Below are 27,514 nucleotides of genomic sequence, written 5' to 3'. Positions count from 1 at the left end.
CTTATTATTCTCATTTACACTACTCATTACTGACTGGCTATTCAAATTGCATTAAATCAAATGAACTCCTGTCACATCCTGTCGTTCTCTTCATTTCCTGCAGGTGGCAGAGCTGAAGCAGGAGTTAAAACTGCGGGGCTTAACTGTCTCGGGCACCAAAAATGACCTTATTGAACGGCTGAAGAATTTTCAGGAGCAGCACGGTGGCACCAGTGCACCAACATCTTCTAAAACCAACACGCACTCAACAGCTGCCCCTGTAGTGGGAGGAGACTCTTCCCTCTACCAGTTAAGAGACAGGGGCATGGTGGTTGCTTCCTTCCCATTCGTTGCCACTGCTGAAAGGGGCGGAGCTCAGGTGACAGCACCACAGATAATGCAGTTTGGCAGCACTAGCTCCTCCCCTCCGGTTTCCCCCGCCCACTCAGAGCGCTCATCGACTGGACTGAGCCCAGATGAAACGAGCTGCAATGGGGATGCTTTTGGGGAAATGGTAAATGTTTTCTTCTATGCTTTCTTACCACTAGCATTCAGACAAATGAAAATGGCTATCTTCTGGATTAGCGATAGTGAAACGTGTACAAAGTGGCATTTACAGAAAACCTTACACTGTGTCTGCAATGGAAGGGACAAATGAAGCATTGCACCACAACAGCTAGAGGCTGTCTAGTGTCAAAACTGCATGACACTTCCGAATGTTCACTCACCACAAACCAATCAGATGTGAGCTTGAGGCTAGATTTCAGCAACAGTAAAATGAAAATAAAATCCTACTTTATTTGTAATGAAAATATGTTGGTTATATAATTGATGGTAATATTTTTGTTAATAATAATTTAGATTATTTCAGAATAATAATTCTGCTAGACTTCAGCAATGATAAAATGAAAATAAAGTCCCACTTTTAATTAAAAATTAAAATATAAAATTAAAATATATTGGGTATGTACAGTAATTGATAATATTATAATCAATTTTAAAGTAATTTAATAAAGTAATTTAAATAATTTATGTTATTTAATAAAATAATTATTAGGCTAGATGTTAGCAACAGTAAACATGAAAGTAAAATCTCACATTATATTTTCAATAATAACAATTAAAAATAATTATTTCAAAATAATAATTTGGCTAGACCTCAGCAACAGTCAAATGAAAGTAAAAGCCTACTTTATTTTTAATTAAATATATCTGATATAATAATTTATATCATAATAATTAACTGTATTAATAATAATTTAAATCATTTGTTTCAAATTAATAATAATAAAATAATATAATTTAGTAATTATTTATATCTGTGCATCATACGATTATAAAATTCATTGCTATGAATTGTATTTGTTTATAGTTCTATTTATTCATTCATTTATTTGGTTAAAAATAAAAGTCCATCTACATTAGAATGACAGAAACATCACACTGGCTTGTAATGATTAGAAAATATTTAAAGTGCCCCTATTGTGCTTTTTTGAATGTTTGCTTTCATGCAGTGTGTAATATAGCTGTTTGTAAAGTTTAAATGTCAGGAAAAAAATTAAAGATCAAAGTGCACAACAAATAAAGTTATTGTCTTTAAAAGGATGAGGTCTGACCAATCAGAGCAGAGCAGACCAATCACAACAGACTGGGCAACAGATCTAACCAATCAGAGCAGAGTTGGATCGCGGAAAGGAGGGGTTTAGAGAGACTGAATCTTCAGACAAACCTCTTTGAGAAATTAGGTGTACAATGTATATTATGAGAACATTTATGATAAATAAAATGTATAGCAATCAATTATTTATTTCTTACACGCATAATAACATTATAATTTTTAATAGTTTTTTTTTTTTAGTAGCTCTGCTGCGAGTCAGAAATCACACAGTGTGTTCATCAACTAATTGCACATTGCAGTATGTCAGCTGCTTCCAGCGTAGACTTTTCAGTTGATTATACTTTTGTCTCAGAAGACACTGTATTCCTCAAGTATGGAATTATTACATGTATACAATTATATACTGTAAGTGTGTGAGTATTGTTGTAATTTGCAATATTATGAATAAGAGCTCATAATATTTATGTATGTCCCGTTTAGGTGACCTCTCCTCTTACCCAGCTGTCCTTGCAGCCTTCTTCCCCTCTCCCCACAGCGATCTGCATTAAAGAGGAGCCCGGCAGCCGGACGTCTCCGTCCTCCTGCTGCCTGCTGTCCCAGTCTGCTGCGCCCCCTGTAGACAAGGACCAGATGCTGCAGGAGAAAGACCGGCGCATTCAGGAACTCACACGCATGCTTCGGCAGAAGCAGCAGCTGGTCGAATCGTTGCGCTCGCAGCTGGAAGGCAAACAGGTGGGCGTGTCGGTCGAAGTCAAAACGGAACTTCCGTGTGTCACTATGGAGGCGGTCAGGGCGACCATAAAGGAAGAAGTTATAGAGGTGTTGGAAGAGAGTGAGATGGTAATAGAGCCACAGGTGTTCCCGCAGGCGGAGCAGCAAAGGACGCAGGAGCAGGACCGGCAGCAGCAGCAGCTCATAATGCAACAGAATCAGCGTAACCTGCAGCAACAGGCACATCAGAGGAAGAGGAAAACACAAAAACAACAGCACAACCAACAAAAACAAGTCAGTACAGTGTTTCTACAGCATTTTCCGACTCACCCTAGCACTAGATTGCGGCCCCCTGGGGTTACGTTTGTGGCACAGCAGTAGTCGGATGCTTAACTTTTAATTGTAATGCAAAATCGTGGAGCATCTCACGTTTTTAACTATCCTTCTGTCTTTTCTATTTTTCCAGCAGTTGCCTCAAGCACTTACCAACCAGCAGTCAAGTCCTGTTTCTTCATTCCCAGTGGACGGACTTAACCCAAACTCCACCCCCGCGATAGTGACCGACAGTAATGGCAACCAGTTCCTGCTAACACTGTCAAATCAAAACACAGACGCACCAGCCAGAGGCCGCCGCCCCCAGGGCAAAGTAACCAATCAGATCAAACTACAGGTAATACTCATGGAGTTGAGCCTCAATGCTTAAAGTTGTCAAAGTCTATACATTTATTATGTAATCATTGAGGTTTATGTCATTTTCAGAGACTACAGTCTACATCCACAACATTTCCCAACCAATCAGTGACTGAATTGCCTAACAATAACACTCAATCTGAACAGCCCATACAAACTGTCATTTTGAAACAGCCAATCAAAAAGGTTTGTTCAAAACCACTTTTTTATTCATTGTACTATTTGGAATGAAGTACTACTGAATACTGCACACTATACACATTGTGTTTAAAAAAATTAAAAAAAGATTTTGAATACAGAATACTTACATGATCACATGATTTTGCGTAAAAATGTTAACTTTTGTCAGTCTGATCAATGAAATGAAAAAAATATAAGTCACAGACGATATTACTTCTAGTTCAATCACCACATGCCAGGTCAAGTCACAATGCGCATTGCATTGTGGGATACAGAATACTGTGCATTGTGCTCTGATTATATATGTTTTCACAAATGTTAATAGGGGTATTATTCATACTACACACAGTATACTTGTTACATACTCCTAAAATCGTACTGTATGAGTAGTGTGCTAGTATGCTATTCTGAATATAGCCTTCCTTCTTTAAGCTGTCAGTGTAATTGAGAGTCTATGAAAGCTAATAGGGAAGGACTTTTGCAGAAAATGACCATCTTTCCTTCATATAAATTAATGATATGTATAAAGCAGCATCACTTATTCCTGACAAGTCGTTGAACACAATTATGAGGCTTTTAAACTCGCTTATTAAAATGTTAATGACTAATCACTGTCACTGGTGTTCAAATGAGGGCTGCATGCACGGGCTATTAGCCCATTAACACTGGGACTAATTGAGATGCATGTTTTTACTTTGACAGGCACTAAAGCCAGACTTAAACGTGACGACCAATTACAAAACATCAAGCTTTACATCCATCTCAGCACCATACAAGTTCTTCTCCCCAGTGGAGTCCATGAACGACACGGAGCCCGTCCCCTCATCTCCCAACAACAACAACAATGTAAGTGTTTTGTTTGTGTACGTACTAAAGATCTGTTCCAAAACCTTGTTTGATGCCCATCTATAGATGCCTTTTACATTATGATGCCTTCTAATATACATGTTATTTTAACCAAATTCGAATGTAGCATCGTATCAGCTATCCTGGAGTTCAATCCAAAAAGAAAAAGAATAGTTTTTGAGTTTGCTCTTTACAAGAAGCATTGCCTCATATAAAGCATGCCTCGAGTAAAAGAGATCTCAGAACACCTAAGATTAAGAATGGTTGACTGTGTAAAGGTGGAAAGAGTTTCAAAAACGGGTTTTTGGAGCAGAGCTTATGTTTGTGTCTGTACTCTATGTAAAGACTGTCTTGGGGCCAGCAAGACTCTTTTCTACAAGTAAATAACAAAATCTGTGTCGTACGAGGCAGGAATTCTAATAGGAACTTCAGTCGATTTTCAGTTGTGTCTAGACTGCTATAAGGCACAGATTCTGTTAGTGGAGTACAGATTTAAAGGTCTGTGACATAAATAGAGCTCACCTTGTTTGTGGCAACATCTTTAGACCTTTATTGCAACATGTATGTTAACTATTTTGGTAGTTTGGCATGGCATCATGTACCTCACCAACTCTACTTAATCTTACTCTAAACGCTCTTTTAACCACATTAACAATCATTTTGTATTACCAAACTCTTTTGTACCTCTATCTCTTCTCACCACACTGTAATTTCATCACCCTCATGTCGTTCCGAACATGTATGCTTTAATTTTGTTTATGTAGAGCACAAAAGGACAACTTTAATGCAAATTCTTTTTCATTTTTCAATGGAGAACATATCTGTCAATCTACAAAAACAACAAATAAGCACCACAAATGTGGTTCAAACGACTATTATCGACTATTACAAGTAAAGCTATCGTATATTCCAAGAAGACAATAAGTAAAATGGTCTACTCTTATGGTGCAAATGTCATGTTTTGGTGTTTTTGTCCTCTAAACTTGTTTATGGTGAAAAATGTATGTTAGTGTTCCATGGAAAAATTACCTGGAATAACATGTGGGTGAGTTAATAATGACAGAACGAATCCTGTAATATGCATCCATGTCTGTCTGTCAGGAGATGATGTGTTTGGACCAGCATGCTTTGCTCTCTCCCTCCAACTTGTGTTCACCCATAGCTCTTTGCCATCAGGTACTGTCTTGTACTCCATCTCTCTTCCATCTTCTGTCAAATTTCTGTTGTTCCTCTGTGAGTTTGTTTTCTTTTAATATACATTTTTCTGACCGTTAATTTGTAAATCCATGATTTGTCATCACTTGGTGCTGATTTGGAACAGTTTTCCCATTTAATTTGTTTACTGAATGATTTAATGGATTTCGGGGAGCAAATCCCATTTCTGATTACTGAACGAAATCCCGATGGCTCTCCATGTTGGCATATTTAATGATGTTGGTGTTCTTGCAGGAGAATGGTTGCCATCAGCAGGTTGACGATCTGTTTGACATCCTAATTCAGCGTGGAGGTGATTTTTGATGATTTCTTTTAATATTTACTGTCATCCAAAGAAATTTAGATGAGAAACACTCATGCTTTGTTTCCTGCATCCTACAGAAATCTCTGAGAATTTCAAAGCCGCCCCTGATCCTGTTCTCGAAAGGCTTCGGCCAAACACGCCCCTTTTCTCGAGCTCCTTCCCTCTCTGTCTTTCCCCTCCCTCTGATCTGCCCGTCAAAACTTTGATTTTAGAATCTCAACCTCCTTCAATTAAGGCTCACGGCATTTGTGGCACAGGAGGTGGGCGTCTTGAAGATTTCCTGGAAAGCACTACTGGCAAACCTTTGCTGGGATTGGAGCCAGGAGGACCGACAACGCTAATCGTCGACCTCCACAACCAAATGCTCAGCACACCGAGTATCCTAGACCACCCACGTTCCCCAATGGATACGTGTGACATGAGCTTTTCCAATCACTCGGCCTCAGATTTGGTAGACTCCGCCCCCGATCCTATGGATTGGATGGAGCTCGGAATGGGCGGGGCTGAAGGGGAGGAGCCAGGGATGGTACATATGAATGGACACGACTCCTCCAGCTTATTTTCTGCAGACTTTTTGGACACTTCTGATCTGAATTGGTCCAGCTTGTAGTGGATTGGCTTACTTCGCACAGTACAGCAGCTTTTATTTTCGTTTCCACCAGTGACTTTTCCGGTTTGGATTCAACAAGTTTGGATTCTCGTAATACTAATTTAACTTGGATCATGTTACATTTTGAAGGACTTTATCCCTCACCTCCCCTTGTACAAATGCTCACACCCCTCATAACACACGTATGTCACAGAGCAGTCAATCTGATATATTGTTTTTTTGAGCATTTTCTTATCTGAAACACATTTCTAAAACTTTCCAAATTTGGAAACAAGAATAATAATATGTTTTTATGCTTTTATCAATTAAAATATGTGAATTGCTCTTATAATAATATGACACTTAAAATAAGATGCTTTCTTAATTATGCATTTGCTCAAATGTTTTGGTGACATACGTGTGCTTATGGAAGTAGGCATACAGACAAGCAATATATACAGTTTTTGCCTCAATATTGTAGTGCACATTTTGAATTTAAAGTGACAGTTCACCCAAAAATTCAGAAATGAAAATTCCATTTACTCACCCTCAAGATGTTCCAGACCTGTATGTGTTTCTTCTGTTGAACACAAGAGAAGATATCTTGAAGAGTGTTGGTAACCAGACAGTTGACGGTAGCCAAAAAAAAAAAAAAAATGCAATGGAAGTCAATGGCTAATGTCAACTGTTTGATTAACAACATTCTTCAAAATATCTTTGGGACAGATTTGGGACAACTTCAGGGTGAGTAAATGACGACAACATTTTAATTTTTGGGTGAACTATTTGCTTTACCAAATATAACTGGTCGCCTTATGCATACTGGTCATTGAAAACTCAATAGCTACAGAATATGCACCTGGATATTACCATTTATAGTATTAAATTAATGTTGCTAAAAAAAAAATTATAGCATTTGCTATAACCCTATAAGCCAACAGATTTCGTAACATTTTGATAGCATTTACATTTGTATATTAGCATAAGCATTTTAGTAACATTGCTATAACTACTTCTTCTAATAATAATTGTTATTATTATTATTATTACTATTATTATTATTGCACCGCAAAAAGTTCTACCTACGCCTTATTTTTAAACATAATCAAGTTGGTGTTACAAGTCATTTCAACTCATTTAAATTGTCAAACTGACTTAAAAATCGAGTTGAATCTTTAATTCATTTTGATGAGTTAAAGTAATGGGGAAAAAAACATATGTTGCCATGACTTAGTATAATTTTTTTAACGGTGGTATTATTATTAACTAACTATTATTAATATTATGTATTAGTATTATATATTATTATTATTATTATTATTATTCAATAGGACCAGAGACTCAACATGCGTGTATCTCTGTAGCTACTATTCACAACATTATCTGTTAAACATTTTGTACAGGTGCCAAAAATATTATTTTATGGCTATATAGATAGCCAGTAAGCTATTCAAAATTTGATATTTGAAATTTGAATTATAATACAAAGGGACTATTCTACTTTAGTTATATTTTTCAATATGGTAAGACAAGCCATTCATACTTTGTTTTTTCTAGCCTGTTAGCATTTGCTAGCATTGCTACCCGATGAGAGCTGCCAGACGAAGTTTTTATTTCTTAAGTTATTAGTACAAAATAATTCCCAGAGTGCTTAACATATTGAGTTCTGAAGTTGAGAGTACAATTCCTAAAAAATATTAGCCTTATTATTCCTTTTCCTTGCCAGGTTTACATTATCAATATAATCACCTAAATACAGTTCAAAACAAATTTATCATCACATTTTAGCAAACTTAAAAGAGGTCTTACTGCTTCATACGTTTTAGACCCAGTAAATAATTCTGTGCATGTTATATACAAGACTCGGTGTGTGCTGGGAAATTACTTTATTACATGAAGCTGCATTTTAATTTAATGTTAACATTCTTAAAAATCTATCATGCCTGTACCTTTCAAAAACATTACGTCCAACCTATAGCTCTGAATGAGAATTTTTAAATGTTTTACTGTAAATATTCTGCCTTGTATATGAACTGTATATGCCTATCACAGTACACAGCGTACTGTACTGCACTGTATTTTATCAATACTTCTGTCTATAGGCTGTCTATAGGCTGAAGTTTTGATAAAGGAATATGAGCCTAAGAGATAATGAGATAATGAATGTTTCTAAGATGATTTGAATGTATATATTTTTGTGTATAGAGGTTTCTAATCGCATATAAACAAGGCATAACCACATTTTATCAATAAGCAACATTCAAATTTCAAGGACCCTCAAACACACTTATATTATTACTGTTATTCTCTTTATGCGTTGCTTGAATGTGCAATTTTCCAGCGTTTCTGCATATTGTACATGAGCTCAGGAATGAATTGTGGTGTGTGCGTGTGTGTGACGTCGTTTGTGGGAACAGCATTACTATCCGCAGTATTCACGCTCTCCATCTGTTTGAAATTGCACTTACAGAGTTTTGGCTGGTGCTTCCTGTGGTTGAGCCCAAATTGAACTTCATGTCCACATGGTCCTCAGTCCACCGTACCCTGCTGTATGCTGGAGAATCAAACTCCTCAATGCTTCACTGGCTGAATGTGTTCATTTTGTGGGGCTTTGGAGCCTCTCAGGGCTTAAGATCTTTAAGATTTTTTTTGTTTGTTTTTGGAAAATTAATGTTACAAATAAAAATAAATGTATTTTGTGCTTTCCAGGGTGGAAAGGGCAGTCTTGGTAAAAAATTAAATCTTGTTATTATTGTGGTTGGGGTAAAAAGTATGCAGTAGGGTTGGGTCAGAATGGTCAATTTGCACGTGACATCCATATATTCCTTACAAACGTGTTTGGTGAACGCTACCGTAAACCGGGCTTCCTTAAAGAGACAGTTCACCCAAATATGAGCAAGTAAGCGGACAATGATTACATCTAATCACAAAGCTGTTGTACAGAAGACTTGAAATATACTGCATGAGTTGCATAGACAAAGTATTTTTGGAGCTTGACAGCCCTGATCCCCCCTTGACTTTCAATACTATTGGCTTAACCTTAACATTTCTCCTTTAGGGTCACATATGGAAGACATAAAGTCATCAGATTTGGAATGACATGTTGGTGAGTAAATGATGACAGAAGTTATTCTTTTTGGTGAACTATTCCTTTAAGATTGTCTTGGTTTGCTGGTTGTTCAGACAACCCATCAACTAGGTTAAAGTTTGTACATCCGTATTTTGTATATTTTTTATAGGCCTACATATTATTCCCTAAAGACCCCTACGTTCATCAGAATTTGTTCATCAAACAACTTTTGAACTTTTGCCACTTAACATAATGCAACACAGAATAGATTTTTTATTTTATTCTTGCTGTGGAGGTTTGCTGCACTCATGGTGCCTTGCTGAAATTCTGAGTGAAATTCTGAATTCATTCATTATTTCGCTTGTGTGTTGTTGTTGTTTTTTTTTAAGTGTTAAACCAGACTCTCAAGCAGAACATTTGCTCTATTTCATCCATGTTCAGTGAACCTTGTGTTTACAGGCAGCTTGTTGGATTAGATGGTGTGGGCATGATTATAAATTCATAACCGTCCTCTGGTGAGATCAGTGTAAGAGCACCTCCCCTGCCTGTAAATTACTAATTCACCCTGGCGTCGAATGCACCTCTGATGAACCCATTAGAGAGTATCTTGACCTTAGGATGAGCGAGACTGCACGTCTGTTGCATAATGTTCAACTGCATCCTGCCAGGATTCTCAAATTGTAACAGAACAGTCTGTTCCCATGATCCACGCCCTCCTCGATGACATCATCGCCCCTGTCCGTGTGTTCTCCTCCTGGCTGAGTGTTTCAGTGTCCATTCATCACACTGTTTAATCAATTTACCGAGATGCAGAAATCTATCAGTCGTAATGGACTGCTGACCCAACCCCTTTCCCAGACAGCCCCTAGCTCTCTTAACGACCCGAATTAATTAAATAATGGCTCGTGCGGACAGAAGGGCTTGTCATTGTATAGCTCAATATACAGAGCATCATATTTAATTTAGTCAACACAATAAGGGAGTTGAGCTGAGGAGGTCAAAACCTGATGGACGATCGAAACTACGGGTGTCTTGCATCTCATCGTTATCGGTAGTGCAGGTTTCAGTGGTGCTTTTAGACTTTTAGACCTAAGGTCATTTATTAAGGGTGTTTGAAGACCAAAGAATGCTTTTGACGTTTATGAATGTTTAAGGTGTGTTTTGAGTTTGAAATGAACTGGGAATTCAGCAAATCAGGACCAATTTGTCTGAAACTCTAGTTAGTGAATGGATGTCTATGTGTGTTGCATCAAAAGTTTTGGTTGCGTGACTGATTTTCACTAGAAGTATTTCAGTAAGACAGTGATAACGTGAGTTAGCCAGTTAGTAGGAGACCTAACGTTACACAATATAAAACTCAAAACTAAGTATTTTGAACACCATCTTTCAAGAGCAAGCGGTTTGCGAATCCTGCATTGAACTACGAGATTTGAGAAGCAGTCTTCAGTGAAATAAAGGGAACACAGCAAAAGTTTAGGATTATACTGCTGTGATATCATGGTAAAGATGAATTTTAACCACTGATTCTTCACATGCTCTTCACATTTAGATTTCTCTAAATAAGCTCTAACTTTAATATGAACCAAGGGAAAAAAGGCTTCTAAGGGGGTGTTTGGCTCGAGGTCATGGTGCAATGGACCCTAGGTTGATTTTACTCCGAACCATCCCTTTAAGTACTACGTAATATTAATTAAATACATATAGCCTACTTGTTATATGGTTTAGGCTTTGGTTTGGTTTAGTTGCATGTAATAATTATGCATAATTTATAGCCTACTTATTACTATAGTGACTACACAACAATGACACTGTAAAATTAAGTGTTACCCATTACTTTATGGTGAGATTTATGAACATACCAGGAAAAATCTGCCTAAATTTGCCATGAACCAACCCCCCCCCCATATTTTTATTTAAAAAATAACAATATTTATTCTTCTTAAACTCTGCCCCTTCCTTACAATCAATTACGAGCTCTCATTCAGATCTGCCTCCATCCGTTCATCAACTGATGCATAGAACCAAGTCCCTTGTGTTTCACTCAGATGCACGTCAAAATACATAAGAAATGATCTGTTGCGACTTCCGTTTCATCAAAACTTTGAACAAATGGTGCAACCAAATTAAAAGCAGAGTTAGTTAAAAACAAATTAGTCACTAAGCTCTTAGTGTGAACTTTACGTCCCAATTTAGGAAAGACTTTATGGCTAGTGCAACCTTTCCAAGGTGTTACAAACCTCCTTGTGGTGTCCTGTGACAGTAACGCTGTGATTGACAGGTGGAAGTTCTAGAACACATGCAGATATAGTGCTTGGAACACGTGCTTGCCATGACCGTGTTCTGTAGAGTCCAACATTTATCTTCCGTGTGACTAGTGTCATGTGTCCACCCTCTTCTCGCTCTCACACAAGTGATTGATGGAGCTGGAGCTGACTCTGTGTTTTAATTGTGTGTGTAACAAAAAGGGTTGGGGGTTTGCAGGAGCAGTGTGTGTGTGTGTTTGTGTGTCTGACTAGGAGGAGTGTAATTGTGAAATGGCCTGCATTCTCCACAGACATAAATATACAGGAACAAAAGTGTGTGCTCGCTCTCTTTATAGTGTCTCTCCCTGTTGTTTCCTTTTCTATTGATTTAAAAAAAAAAAAACGTTTTGCTCTAGAAAGCTTTTATTTCTTTTGCACACAGTTTTCATCCTTTTCTTTCGGCAATCCTTCCCGATTATTTCATCATCTCTCTGTCTCTCTCAGTGTGTTTGAGTCCTGTTTTGCTGCAGTGTGAGAGAGGCATAACCCATTTTAGACATTTATCTATCACATAAACACACTTACCTGTATCATACTTTTACACTACTGTTTCAAAGTTTTGGGTTGGTATGAATTTTTTTTTACTGTTTTTGAAAATGTTATTCGGGACATTGAGGACAATGTGTGTGTGTGTGTGTGTGTGTGCGTGTGTGTGCGTGTGTGTGTATGTAATTTATTCCTGTGATGGCAAAGTTGAATTTTTCAGTGTGACGTAATCCTTATGAAATCATTCTAATATGCTGATTTGCTGCTCAAAAAACATTTATCATTATTATTATCGATTTTGAAAACCGTTGTGTGGATTAATATTTTTAAGAAAACTCTGATCATTTTTTAGGCTTCTTTGATTAATAGAAAGTTCAAAAGACCAGTGTTATTTTACAGAAATCATACATTTTTTATCACTTTTGATCAATTAAATCCATCCTTGCTATCTAAAAGTAGCCTATTAATTCATTCCACAAAATAAAAAAGCAACAGTAATAGTTATTCTACTCTAAAAAGCATACAAATAGCCTATATTGCACACAGCAAGTAAATATTGGGTAAAATATTGTTTTTGTTTTTTTAGAATTAACTATGCATAATTCTTGGTACTAAATAAAATATATACCAGACTTCTGTTCTCCCAATTCGTCTGCCATCTTGGATGAGTTTTTTTGCAATGCATTCTGGGATTGTCTTCTCAGCAAAAGATACATGCGATGATGACTTGGCATTTGGCCAAAAGAAGAAGCTTAAGGAACAGCTTTCGTGTCTGTTTATTTCTGCTTTTGGTTTTGTTCTGCAGGTGTTGTTGCAGATATTGCATGTGTATTTCTCCATACAAGCCAAGAGTGAGCGACAGATGTTCAGAAGTACAGTACGTCAAACATCAAGCAAGGATGAGAGACGTCTGATGCCACTTATCTTTTAGGATCTGCAGGTAGAACACACTGAGGTTTGATGCCATGTCTTGATGTGCTGAAGCTGGTGTGAAATCATTAATGGCAGGGTAAATCATTCATTTAGGCTGTTAATCCCTCAGAGATAATGATGATTTTTTTTATTTTGATTTTCTCAGCACACACACTGCACATATATAATGACATTTAATTGGTTTTGAATTGCTTTACTTCAGGAAATGGGCTACTGAACAAGAGCATCCTCTTAGAGATGTCAGCTGGCCCAAACTTCTCAAATGTTGTATTTTAATGGCAGTGTTGCGGGTAATGCATTTCAAGTAGTCATAAATGTCACTGACTTGGCTCATGAATATTAGGCCTACCTCATGCTAACATAGAGAGCTGCAGGAATTATGTATTTTTGTAGGCCAAACTTCAGAAACGAGTTAGCATTTTAGCATGGATGTCAATGTTTTTTTTTTGTTTTTTTTTCTAACCCTTTGACACATACGATCACTAGTGATGGGACAGTTGATACCGGGGCTCCGAAGCAGTTTTCAAAGCACTATTGTAGCACACACTGTACCGATGCTTGTATCGAAGTTACAATACCACGTGACTGATGACGTTTGATGCTTCGGAAGGTCGGGACTTTTACACAGAAGGTCTTTTTTTACAGTCTATGTTCGGTAAACCTAGTTTGAAAAAAAATGGCGCTTCGCGACCTCATCTGATGCATAAAAAGGGAAATGATTATGGAGGATGCATTATTTAAATGATTTAACTACACTTCCCTATAACATAATTTATATTTTTTTACAACAGAACACGCAAAATATGTTTTTCAATTAGGGGAGACCGGGTATGGTTGTAACACAGGGAGAGTTGTAACACCACCATTTCCACCACTTGGGGATAAGATAGGAGTCATGTGATCATTTCAATATTTACCTACTGCCTCCCTGATACCGCATGGTGGTTGTCAAGTCTGGAAACCGACACATTCTGAATTTATAGAGAAAAAAATGATTTTGAGGTAAGAAAGTAAATTTTTGGACCAAGACTATTTTTTGTCTAGTATCTAAACTATTGCAGATAAAATAGTTTGACTTATATTAGATTAAAATGTAGTTTCTTAGGCAACATGTGATGCAGTTTTCCCCTGCTAATTTCAAACCAGTATGCTAATACAGCTAGCTAAACAGTGACTGACAGGGGTGGGGTGGGTTGTAACACTTCTTGAAAAAGTGTTACAACCATCCCCTATCATACAACTGATTGATTTTAATATTTTTACAGAATGCCTATTGCAGTCTCTGGGCCCACAAAGCCTGCACTCCAGGGTTACCGGCATTCATTTGTCAGCACTGTGACTCTGATTAAGAAGACACACACACACACACACACACACACACACACACACACACTCACTCACACACACACACTCTCTCTCTCACACACACTCTCACACACACACACTCTCTCACACACACACTCTCACACACACACACACACAGAGATATTGTTTTTTTGTTAGAAATTATAGTATGTTTATCAAGTATACTGTTAAATAAGTTAAATAAGAATATTTTAAACATACCTGTGAATTTAATGGGTTTTTGTTTAAATGCCTGAAATAAGGTCTGTGGTTAACACAAAGTCAAGATATTGTCATGTTTTATTTTGTGAATTGAAACTAACAAGTGTCTAAATGGACAGAGGTTAATCTGGGACATTAAACGTCATCCGCCGAACAGGTAAATCTCATCTAACTTACTCACTAGTCCAATTTCAGTCTTTCACAACATCGTTGTGTTTATAGTCGTGCTCTTGCAAACTATTCTAACTCGAACCTTCAGGGAAAATGTTTTTAAATAAAGACTGAAAGAGTCGGAAGCTTGATGGTGCTGAACTTGAAGTCATGTGACCGGGGTGTGGTTTGCTTATATTTTTTGCTTTTGACTTGGCAGTTGTATTTAGGCTTCAAACTTCCTAAAAGTTGTGTTCATTTGTGAAGATTATCATAATGATCAAAATGTGTAAGAATCATAAACTTTTGTTGGTGTCAGAGCTTATTTTCTGCAATATTCCAAATGCTATGGAAAAATCCTATTGGGTTTTTGTCGTGTTGAACCAGGGTGAATCTAAAATCTAGGCTGGCCCACAAAAATACATCATTACTGCTGCACCCTTTATTGTTAGTAGATCTTAATTAAATTGTTGAATTGGCAAATTCATGCATGCGCTTGAGTTATGTGGTTTTATAGACCACATATGGTTTTATATCTTGACAAATTGGTCACTTTTGTCTGTTTGAAATAATATCGGGTTTCTGAAACAACTGTAAATAGTTTATTTCAGGAGTGCACTTCCAACTGAAGATGTATTGAATGTGAAGCCAGCTGAATGTGAGCAAAAATTGCAGGAGGTCGTCGCCCCCTCTGGTTCCAGCACCTCTAATGGGAATGAATGAGTCAAGGGGTGCTTCTCAATATCCCTCTTCGTCTCCTCGCTCCTCCGTCCTCCATCCTATGACCGGAAACCGATCGAGCTCAGCCATCTTGAGGGACACCTCATTCTATAATTGCACCGCGAGGAGTCGAGGATCGAGGAGTGAGGAGGCTTCCAGAGGAGTCATGAGCGAGGATGCACAGGTGTATCCTATGCTGAAGAGTTTTATCCACTAAACGTGACGCATGTATAAATTCTCCTTCCCCTTCACATCGGTCACAATCATTTTAATTTATACTTTACCTTTGCAGTTTATATAAACCAATTAATCAACAGGGTATCTTGCTTCATTATTATTTATTATGAATTTCTTAAATAAACAAACTTCAACAACATAAGGGCAGATCCTTTTAGCGCAGCTGATGACGCTGTGAAGTGACGCTCGAGTGATCAAGTATTCCAATGTATAAAAAAAGCTTTCATTCGATTCCTCCGTCCTCATTTTCTTTCCTCGCAGCCTTCCCTCGCATCCTACAGGGGTGGAGCTGAGACACGAGGAAAGGAAACGAGGATGCACAAATAAGAATTGAGAAGCACCCCAGATGTCTTTGTTCCTTGAGTTTCTTTCCAATTAAACTGCTGTGATAGACGGCTTTGTGGTTTCCTCTTTCCAAATGATTTATTTCTCAGTCTGCTAAAAACAGTAGGCATGCCAGCGTATCTTCTGTGTATTGCATATTTAACTGCTGAGAGCTGGCTAAATTCACCAGTTCCTTATTTACACCATTTCTACAGCTCAGTTTATGAGGTATTTGCTGTCAAATGTTTGAAAGCTGCATGTTCTGCTTATGCCTGAGGCAACACTTTAAAATAAGGTTCTATTTGATAACATTATTTATAACAGAAGCTAAAAATACACTAATGTTCAAAAGTTTGGGGTCTTTTACTGTATGCTTTACAAGGCTGCATTTATTTGATCAAAAAGACAGTAAAAACAGTAGGCTAATATTGTGAAATAATGCATTTTTAACATTCCAGGTATCAGTATGTTATGTACAAACATGAATAAACAGTTATTAATAGTAGGCTATATTTACAAATTAAAGGTACACTATGTAACGTGTTTTTGCCTCACCCTGATACACTGTGTTAAGCCTATTATAATGCTGAATTCCAGACGAAGTTGAATGTTGGAATATCCCAAATTAAATAATCCCAATCAGACGTGACGTCACGTTCACATGTTGACCACATGATGTCGCCACGGCCCACGAAACAACGAGAGCATATCGTGTTTTTGTGTCAATTATGGCAAAAACATTCCGTGATGAAAACAACATAAAAAGAAAAAAACTAAAGTATGATTGCTTAAACTTGATGTCTAATGTTAAAGTTTGTTTTTACATTTATGCTCACTGGAAGCAGGACTTTCCGACATCTTGGAAGTGATGTCAAATGGCGCGTCTCGCTGCAGTTGGGGTTGATCGATTGATATACCCCAAATTCGCAGGTCGAATGTCTGATTTTGAGTCGAGTTCCAGATATTATTTCCAAGGATGAGGTGAGAAAAATCCAAATACCAAGCTGTCTGGAACACAGCATTAATGTTTATATTTTTGACCATGCAGGATGGGTTGCGTAGGAAATTACGTACTTCACCAGGCCGTGTGTGTCTTGTCATATCTGTAAATAGAGAAATGTTGCTCCAGCTGCTTTGAAGCATATATGTGACCCTGGACCACAAAACCACATGGGCCAATTTTTTGAAATTGAGATTTATAAAGGTATGTATAGATGTATGGTTTGTTAGGATAGGACAATATTTGGCCGAGATACAACTATTTGAAAATCTGGAATCTGAGGGTGCAAAAAAAATCGAAACATTGAGAAAATCGCCTTTAAAGTTGTCCATTTATGTTCGCGATTGTGCTGCATTCACTCACAAAAATAAATATTTACAGATGGAACATGATCTTTACTTCATATCCTAATGATTTTTAGCATAAAGTAAAAATCGATAATTTTGACCCATACGGTGTATTGTTGGCTATTGCCACTAACTCTCGAACCAGTGAATCACCCATTTAAAAAAAAAACGCAGAACAGAGGAGAGTCTGCTGGCAAAATCAAACGTGACGGTGCTTGCAATAAAACCAGAATCAACATTAGCCCCTTTTACACAGCAATCCCGGTTAATTACCATAAAATTGCCAGAATGACTTTACCGGTAAATACACAAAAATGCTGTTCACACAAGCAACGGCATTCTGGCTTTTTACCGGTAAGAGACCATTCACACATCAGCTCCAAATTCCGGTAAATTCTGTATGTCACTCATCGGGAGTGATCTTTAAATGTCCGATATCACCCCCCCATACCGTCAGATAAGGCGCTATTTGAGGGGACAGCCATTTGTAGTAGTGTCCGAAACCATAGTGGGCATTATTGAGTGCACTTATTCAATCCCACATTGCACTGCAATAATGAGTGTACGCTCAACGGCTGTCAGAATTCGCTAACTCCTTTTTATTCACTCCTTCATGTGAACAGTATTAGGGGACTAACATAGGGAATAGTGAATGATGGTTTAGGGGGCGTTTTCGGATTTAGCCTGTATGTGTGAAAGGGGCTATTGACTTGACTTTTTGGGGATGGTGAGAACTGAAGGATTTAAAACTAGAAAAAATATGTAGCGCTCCAAACATAAAAAAAGTTCTTGTACTGCAGGTCCTTGTACTACAGGTGCGTAGAGCCAATGGCATATAGAATACACAAAAAGGGTGGCTGGCCGCACACTGATCCACTCAAGACTGAAAGTCTACGAAAACATATTTTATTTTTTAAATTGCATCGTGCAAAAAAGTGCAAAGTGCATGTGGGTTTAAAAACAGAATAGACACCAGCAAGCAAACGTTTCAGCACATTGCTATCTTCAGTGCTCTGAAGGATTTGAAAGCGCAGAGATGTTGTTTTTATTACTCAACAGGTGAGCAAGTTATTTTATTGAACAGATAAACTGCCATATGTAGCTGTCTAACAGAGTTTATTGTAAGGTATTATCTATTGTGAAGGGTCATTTCATGATGGTTGTTGTAGCTGTGCTGGAATTTATTTTCAAGGAAGTACCGTGTCTATTTATGGATATTGCTACAGTAATGTCTTCAGCTAATGTTTTATGCAGCAGGATAATCTTTCTCTCCTTTTCTTTTAGTAATGAGAAAGAAAAAAAAAACATATTTTGGAGGACATTCACACGGAGCCGAAGCACAACCAAACTATGTTCTTCTGAAAAATACATGCATATTTTTTTAACCGCTAGGGCCAAAAGTTCCTAGTGTACCTTTAACATTAACAATTTATCCTATTTATTAACTTCGTTAGTTCATGATACTGAATGTATTAACTAATGTTAAAGAATTGAACATTATTGTAAAGTGTTACCATTTCCGATTTGACGTTTCCTTCAACTTAATGGAAAAAATGACATCAAGCATACACCCTTTTCCTGTCTAAGTGGGAAGTGTTTGACCAAACATGCTGCATTTTGAACCAGATTTTATGTCCATAACTGAAAGTCAGGCTAAATGAGACCATTAAAATGCTACAGGCTCCTTTGCAGCATGTGGTTAACATCACACTGTTGCATAAAACCTCAGTGCTTAGATAATTCTCTAACAGTATAAACTCTCTGTTATTCAGTAAATGTTGCATGATTTTTTTTTTTTTGTAGATCTTCCCAGAAATTGCAGATAGATCCCCCGGTGGTCATTAACCAGACTCAGCCCAGAGGAGTGTTTCACTCTGCCTTTTATTTTTTAAACAAGTTTATACAAAGAACACTTAACAATGTTTCTGTTATAAAGAGATGTTTAAAAAGCCATTAAATCAGTTGGACCATGTCCGTATGCACCTTATAAATTGCATCTAATGTTGTAGAAACAATTGCCGTTTTCTTTGCCGTTGAGTCAGCATGGTTACTGTTGCCATTATCATCATCGCTCTTGGTATCATGAACATCAAATTGCCTCTCTACCATATGTTCAGTTATTTCATTGCTTAGTAAAAATTGGTTTCATAATAATAATCATTATTTATAAGGTTGCTCTCATGCTGACCTAAGAGAAAGCATTTACAGACATCTTTCTACCTGGTAATTGTTGCATTGAATCATGGGATTTGTAGTTTTTATCACTAGACAATTTCAGTAGTCAATGTTCTGTAAATCTTTAAAGGAATATACCAGCTCAAAACAAGTTTAAAGTCGGCAGCTTATTTGGATATAACTTTACAGACAAGGTTAGTAAGCAATATTATCAAACATTTTAACACGCATAATCTTTATGTTTAGCATTTATACTTTTGCGGTGGTGTGTATTGTGATGTTTATGCCATAGACTTCCATTGTAAGTGCATTCAATTGTTTTAGGTTGTAATTACTATATTTTCAATGGTTATCGACAGCAGCTAACAGATGCTTTTGATGATATCTTCAAGACCCCAAGTTTTTGTTGCTTTTAGCCCATGTCATTTAGCTTTCTTCATTTTAGTCTATAGGCTAATATATTCCTAAAAGTTGATAAAAATATCTAGCACATATTGCACATTCAAACTTTCAATTAAAAAAAAAAAAAAAAGTTCAGTGTTTCCTACAAATCTAAGAGTTTCTTAGACTGACAGAAATGTTGATGACTCATTCTACACTAAACAGATTTGTGTCCAATCAGACCTGTAGGATGAGAATGTCCCGCCCTCTAATACCTTCATTCCAGTTGGTTACTTTTTAAAAAAAGGGTGAGATTTTAATGTGTCCCACTTAAACTTCCTGTTTCAATAGAAAATGTCAACACAGGGCACAACATATTGATAATCAAGCGAATTCATGGGGTCTTAAGCTTGTTTTGAACCTTGGATATTCCTTAATAGTCAAGCCAAACCTTCCCAGACATTATAACAGTCCATAAATGTCTTCTAAAACGTACAACTTACACACTTATACGACTATACATTGTGTTCTACTCAAATAGGTGCATTTCAGCTTTACTTTTGAATTGCCACAGTTTTTCATGTGCTTTCTACAGCAGTGTTTCTCTGACTGTCTCTCTCTCTTTCACCATCCTGTAAATTTTATTTCTCTGAATTATTCAACATCTCCTCAAAGTGCAACCAGACTTAAGAAAAAAAAAGGCATGGCAGATATGGAAATGGGGCATTAGACGAGCAAAAGAGATGGAGTACATGGAAACGAGAGGAGAGGATGACAGATCTCCTCTCTCCACCCACAGTTCTTCATCATCATGTACTGTATTATCCTCTATTTCTCTCTCTCCATCATCAGGAGACCCATATTAACTTAGATATCACCGACAGCTGAGACTTACGCCTCCCACTGTTCTGATGAGAGACGGGGGAACAAACACAAATGAGACAGTGACAGAGAGAACAGGAAGGAGAGAGAGACTACTGTAATGTCAGGTCTGCACTGCAAGTGAGTGATGCGACAAAACTAGATTATAATCAATGAAACTGTCCAAGTGTGAGATGGTGCAGTAGTTGAAGTTTGAAGATCAGTTTCTGCACAGGTTCCTGTAGGCAAGGGTATAGTTAAAAATTTAGTGTGCTTCATCACTAAAGTGCAAATTCTTTTCTTTTAATGAGAAAATATAATTTTGTCCGCCTTATTTAGCCAAAAAGGCATATCGAGGTCTTGGAATCCCAAGAAACAAACTGTAAAATCAATGTAAAATGTACTGTAATTGGTCAAACTATGGTAATTCATCCTTGTTTAAAGACATCTCATCAGTCACCACAACATGTGCCTATATATTGTAACCACTGATTTCAGTTTAGCACTAAATGCAGTTCAGTGTCCTATAGAGTCTTATATATTCGGGACATTGAAGACAACTACGGTTAAATAGGTTGCAATGTCTGAAATGTCAAAATGATTTAATTGATTTCAAAAGCTTAGAAACAACCCTTTTATGTACAATTACGCTACAGTTCAAAGGTATAATTTTGGTACGTTTTCTAATTATTTTTAAAAGAAGTCTCTTATGCTCACCGAGCCGCATTTATTTGATTGAAAATCGTAATATAGTAAAACATTATATTCAATGTTGAAAGCAGTGGGAAAAAAATCTTACTGACCAAACTTTTGAACAGTAATGTGAATGTAGAATATTTCTCTTTCACTCAAGTATATTTTAGGCTAATGTAAAATGTTGTCTTAGTACCCATACAAAAGTATATTTTCTCAGTACTTCTTACACCCCTGTCTACAGGTCCTGTGTGTACTCTACATTTACATCATTTTGAAGATGAATGGTGACTGGACGTTCACACTGACAGTGATTTGCCATTTTTATTGAGGGCTGACAATTTCTTGGTGACACGAGCGACAACAACCCCTAATGCAACAAAGTTAAGGTATGCAATTTTATGCAAATAAACTACCATGTAATAGTGACTACCATTAAGAATACAGACAGGATAGACTCTGACCTCCAACTATTTAATCACAGTCGGTGTGAACGTCCATTAAGCCTTGAGGAGTCAGAAGAGGAAGCTAGGATGAGTGGAAAAGAGAGAGTGAATGCTGATGACATAGAGCTAATGGAAGGAAAAGCTATTAATCTCAGCCAGGGAACCTGTGCCCTAACCAGGCATGACTTCTGTTATAGCATTGTGTTAGGTAGCCCCGCCCATGGTAAAATCTTATTGGTCCAAAATACTGCTTGCTAGAGTAAGTAAAATCCCCATTGGTCCCATAAAGCACTGCCAATGGTATAATTCAAGTTTTATGTTTGAATATTCTAACTTAATACTATTTTTGATAATCAATGACTTTGATAATGAATCATTTTACATTGTACCATTATTGCTGATGTTGTTACGTCATTTGCAGTGCTTCTTAGTTTGAGAACTTCATCGCTTCAAAAAATGTGAGGTATAGTCTTATACTTTTGTCTCTCTTTCCCATTTTTAAATTCATAAACTTTTTTGCTTAAATGTTGATCGAATGATTTATCTCAGAGCTGTTTGTTTGATTCAATGCTTTTTTGAAAAATCATTTGAAAATAATACTTCCAGAAACCAGGCTGTCCCTGTTGCAGGGTTTGCATGGCATTTTGGACGAATAAATGACTTGGAAACGTGTCGCTTCACACCTAGTTAGGACACGTTGTAACGCCACCTGGCTGCACCCAGAAAAGCATTTGAAAAGTTTACGCGCACAAAACACTGTGTTTACAATGTCAAATCCTCAGCTTTAGAGTGTGTGTGTATTTGTGAAAGGCTGTAAACTAATGCTGCATTATATTCACATCAAATACATACATTTTTACATAATATTTATACATTAAACTTTTTGCTCTTTTAACCCTGATGTATGAATAAACGGGCGTATATAATCAGTAAACATGTAAAACAAATGTGACAGGAGATATTTCTCAAAGCTAGTGTTGCGGTAAAAAAAAATGGACCTTGTTTAAGTCAACAGACAAGCCTAATTAGTCTTCATGTCGTTCTTTTTCAATGATGTAACCAGTGACTTTTAATTAGGATCAACCTGCAGTGCTGTAGCTGGCTTTGGATTTCCTTTAATGCTGGTAAGTTCAATCTTAGAGCTCTTTTTTTTCATGCCTGTAATAAGCTCTCATATGTCGTTTAACACGTTTTTGCATATATCTTTTCTGGGTTCAAACAAGAAAATATCTGTTTTCTTAAGGAGAGAACATTTTTTGCTTTGCGATGGATGGTATTACACAACCCATGAGTGTGTTAAAGCTAGAAACTTCCTCAACTTTTGATCGCTGAACAGAGCATAACTTTCGCAAAGCCTTGCGTCTGAAATCTGCTAGAATTTACCATAGTAAACTCTGTCCACTCCGACACAAGCAACTGTACTCCCTCTCATTGCATTGGGAAAAACAAACCCTTTTCATTTTCAACACGGGCAACTCCTGTTATGAGCACATACCTCTTTAAAAGCCCTTTGTAAAATTCATCCTAATTATACATAGACAAAAGGTACAAATTAGAATAGTGCATAAGATTAGATTGGTCAAACATACCACCAAACGAATAGAGCCATCAAACAAATGGGAACAATGATTCTCTAATATACATATTACATGTCTCTGGACGGGCAACTAAGATGTCATTCAAGCATTGGTTATAATACATCTTTTAAAAATGATTAAATAAAGCATATGCTTTATACATATAGCGCAAGCTTCAAATATGGCAAGACATCATTTAAGTTAGTAAGGAAAGTGAGAAGGGTGTTAAAATTCGGAAGCACTTCATCTCCGTCAAATGGTTGTCAACTGTGGCAGACTCGACTCTGATTCCATTTACGCTTACGGTACAAAAAAACGACATTGCAAATAGTACATAAACAGTAAAAAGTACATCATGTATTGCTAAAGATAAAATGCTACCTGGTGGCATTCACATCACAGGTAGAACACTTTTATGTTGAGAAGAAATCAGAAACAACAGTCATTCAGCTTATTTGTGTGGTTTAAAAAACCCACTGGAAATAAGCCTTCACACCGAAGGTATTCGGAAGCCGATATTTACACCTTGTGTTTCTTTGTAAGACATGATTTCACTTTTAGTCCTTAACCTGCAGAATTAAGAAGTAACCTGACCAATCCAGTGCTTTATTGTTTTGTACGAAGATAATTCCTGGAAGTTATTCCTCATTTGATTCAGGTTTTAAGCTGATCTACCCAGAGACAGAGTGGTTTTATTGACAGCTGCATTCCTCAAAGACAGACTTCATGACCTCCTGGCCAACAAAGTGGCTCCATTTCAGGCAGAGGGTTGTGTAGCTGGCTCACCTTGGCATCGCTTGACATCTCTGTGCCAGGAGAGTCTGACAGCTGTGTCTGTCCTCTAGGGTTTGCCCCTGAAACCCAATGCCACTCTGGAGCCATTGCCACCGAGACAAAATAGAGCATCACTGTAGCTTAGGATAGTTTGACTCGATGCTGACCCATGAGAGCATGTTGATACATCCTCGCATCAATTCAAGGGTTGAAAATAGCCATCCAGGAACATGCTCAAACTGTACTTGCGGTCATATTTATGGAGCTGCTGTCCCTGGAGTTTGTCCAGAAGTAGAAATTATCTCCAAAATGAATCTGGTGAGAATAGAGAGAGAGATGGAGAGAGAATTTCTTTCTGTTTTTGTCCTTTTTTATAGTTCATTACAGGCCCAATTGCTGTAAAGTATACTGCAATAAGTATAATGCAATCTAGTGTTCTCGTTCCGAGTTCAATAATCCATCTCTGCTTCTCGCAGTACTGCCGGTTTATTTGTAAGCAGTTTCATGAACTCTGAACATTTCACACACTTAAATAGTCCCTAGGTGGCTTGTACATTAACTGTCATTGGCGTTGTCGCCATTAATTGGCGTTGTACATTTACTGTCATTGTCGCCTCGTGCTTGTCTTCGAGCAAGAGTGCTAAATCTCCATTCGGATCCAGTGTGGATGGAAAAGACAGGTCAGACAAGAAAAAACGAGTCTACAGACAGTATTGGAGAACATATTTTTGGATCTGCTGTATTAGAAGCAGGCCATCATCAATTACAGCGCCCCCTGCTGTTCTGAGGCAGTGTGGCAGCCAAACGCCTGGCTGGGAACAGCTTGGAACAGCAGAGAGTGAGTGAGTTTGACAGCTGTGTCCATCAGTCATTTGGCCCCAGGCAGAAGAGGACGGATAGGCCTAGTATTGCTACCATTTTCCCTGGTCTCTTGAACAATTCCAGAGACACCTAAAACTCTGAAACCGATGCCCACCTCCAGATTTAGTGGTTTTCCATGCCATGTGCATTAGGATGCTACAATAGGGTGTAGGTATTGCCGCTACATGCTAGATTTGGCCACCAAACGATCTGTGAAATAGGTTCTTGCTTTAACCAAAAGCGTAATTATTTATATTCAGAAGTATTCTGAGGAAACAGGCTGTTTGACAGATATTGCAAAGAATACACATTGGTCATTTTAGCAAAGTTGGCAGTGCTACTTATGACATTGCCGGACTTGTTTACCTAGGTGTGTGCTCCTCCGTCACTATGGCACCTTATCTCTGCGGGCGACTTTTGTCCCCTGAAATGTCTCTCTTGAGGTCTTTCGGTAATAGAGACTTGCTCATTGACCTTGTCTCGAAAAAGAGATTGAAATAGAAGCAGCCAGAATAGCTATGACTTGAAGTGATGTTGGCGTTCCGCTCCCTAGACAAGTGCTGGAATGCATCCTTCGATGAAGGTGTTGAGAAAAAAAGTCCTAGGGACATTGGACTTTGTCAGTTTTACCTAGACCCATTTCCATTGACTGAAATAACAAACCCTTGGACATCATAACAGTTGAAACTCTCTTTCTCTCTCCTTCTCTCTCACAGGACACCTTGGTTTCTTCACTGTCCTCTTCCTTATGCTTCCTCGCTGTTCTTTGTCCTCAGTGGTCTAGAATTGTCTGAATAATAACTCACTGTGTGGCAGCTCTTGGTTGACTGAAGTTGACAGCACAATGGCCTTGTCTGAAAGGGTGTGAAGGCTCCTGAGCTGTAGGGCTCCTGCCCTTTGCTATTGGACACATGGGTCTGGGCCACAAGAGACATCTGAAGACCAGCAGCACAAATCCAGAATTTTAGGGGGAAGTAGGATCACCAGGGATTCAAGGCCCACCGAGAATCAGAATCAAGACCATGCAACGTTTTCCCCTTCGGTTCTCTGTATTATAGTACAGTGCATATAAATCTAGTCCAAAATATGTACAAGGAGGGAATATACTATAAATATAACTGAAGCACATGTGCAGAAGCTTTCACGTCCATCCAGTTGCAATGTCTAATCAAAATCATGCTTTCTTGTGTCTGCGTCTTTTCTAGGCTTTCACCTCAGACTGTCACTTCCGTTTTGCTGTTCGTGGGCAGTCCCTTGTGTTTCGGGTGAAGGTGTGGAGACTGTCCGTACCCCAGAGGCTGGGTGAACAACTCTGGAAGAGTCTCAATGCTAAACTGCCGCTTGTTGGTGAAGGCCTGGCGACGACTGTTTGGTTGGGTCAGTGGTGGCTGGGCCATGAGAGGGACCTGATGTTGGACATGGCTCTTGTTGGGGTCCCAGACTTTGAAGGCTGAGCTCGAGGTGAGTGGGTGGGTGTTGGTCTTGGAGATTTTGTGCTTGGGGACTTGGGCCGATGTAATGGTGATGGCCAAAGGAGTATGGATGTCTGGAGGCGGAAGGAAGGGTTTATCTTTTGGGTGGAAAGCAATGGGCTGGAAGGTTGCAGGCGAGGATTGGCGGTGTGCGTAATCCATCATAGGGTAGCTCTTGGGGTAGTAATCCCTTGCTGTAGTATCTGCAGGGAAAAAGGGCCGGGAAAAACGAACAGTTAGAGAGATAGAGGCTAAAATACAACATAGCATTGTGACAAATAAGCAAACGATTTGTTTAATACTGTTGCTTCTACACTCACATACCCTACAGTATGCAGTGTACACACCTAATGTATTTGTCACAGACTATAGTTGCTATATTTAGAGTTAAGAGGATTTAATGAGTAAAACACCTGGAGCAGAGGGTCATCAAGTGTGACATGAGGATGCCCTCAACACTTTTGCATCACGCCACACACATGCAGGCACGCACATACATGCGTTGATTTGAGGAAGCTATGGCTGTACACATCATGGTCATGATGAAAAATTAATATATGTGTCCCAAGGCCACTGTTTGAAAGAATCAATACAAGAAATTTCAAGCAAAGAGGTACTGATGCATATAGTTTGAAACAGACAGTTTGGTCTGGTTTTGTTTGTATGGTAAAAATGTGTTATATTGACATTTTGTGCCACAAAGACATTGGTTTGGCTTGGTAAAAAATAGCTGCCTATGAAATGGACTTATAGGGTTAGGAACAGTATTGTAATCGCTGGTTATTTTATTCTTTTTCAGGTTGAAGTGGGTTAGCATGTTAGCAACAGTTGACAGCAGAGAAGTTAGCCTTTTAGCCTGTCTCGTCAAATTAGCCCATCTCCGTTGAGCGCTACAAGCTATAGACAGGGCCTCTCGCTTCACAGCCCTCAGACATAAACAACCTTGCTTCACTGTTTTGTCATTTTTCTCTCCTTTTTCTCGTTTTCCATCCTGACTTCCTATACT

The 27,514-nt window shown here is 38.0% G+C and overlaps 2 protein-coding genes across 11 annotated transcripts in view; one reads left to right on the top strand and one right to left on the bottom strand.

Annotated features, from left to right (window-relative positions):
* mrtfaa (myocardin related transcription factor Aa) overlaps positions 1 to 7,029 on the top strand; it is a 45,819-nt gene extending 38,790 nt beyond the window's left edge. For 6 of the 10 annotated variants that reach the window (XM_084116687.1, XM_084116689.1, XM_084116691.1 and 3 more), the window contains 8 exons: positions 104 to 493; positions 2,078 to 2,602; positions 2,775 to 2,978; positions 3,068 to 3,184; positions 3,881 to 4,024; positions 5,126 to 5,200; positions 5,474 to 5,531; positions 5,621 to 7,029. In XM_084116687.1, the coding sequence (XP_083972813.1) occupies positions 104 to 493; positions 2,078 to 2,602; positions 2,775 to 2,978; positions 3,068 to 3,184; positions 3,881 to 4,024; positions 5,126 to 5,200; positions 5,474 to 5,531; positions 5,621 to 6,153 (2,046 nt within the window). In that variant the 3' untranslated portion in view covers positions 6,154 to 7,029. The remainder of the gene's footprint in view (positions 1 to 103; positions 494 to 2,077; positions 2,603 to 2,774; positions 2,979 to 3,067; positions 3,185 to 3,880; positions 4,025 to 5,125; positions 5,201 to 5,473; positions 5,532 to 5,620) is intronic. The other 4 variants (XM_084116695.1, XM_084116690.1, XM_084116694.1 and 1 more) reach the window with 4 other exon arrangements.
* A 12,102-nt stretch (positions 7,030 to 19,131) lies between these two features.
* Positions 19,132 to 27,514, bottom strand: part of LOC311096772 (protein shisa-9) — an 80,677-nt gene continuing 72,294 nt past the window's right edge. The window contains exon 5 of the mRNA XM_084136102.1: positions 19,132 to 26,711. Within this exon, the coding sequence (XP_083992228.1) occupies positions 26,251 to 26,711 (461 nt within the window). The 3' untranslated portion in view covers positions 19,132 to 26,250. The remainder of the gene's footprint in view (positions 26,712 to 27,514) is intronic.

The sequence above is a fragment of the Abramis brama genome (genome assembly GCF_963993115.1).
Source record: "Abramis brama genome assembly, chromosome: 1".
In the NCBI taxonomy this organism is placed as follows: Eukaryota; Metazoa; Chordata; class Actinopteri; order Cypriniformes; family Leuciscidae; genus Abramis; species Abramis brama.
The sequence above is the reverse complement of the archived record's forward strand: the minus strand, read 5'-3'. Positions and strand labels throughout refer to the sequence as shown.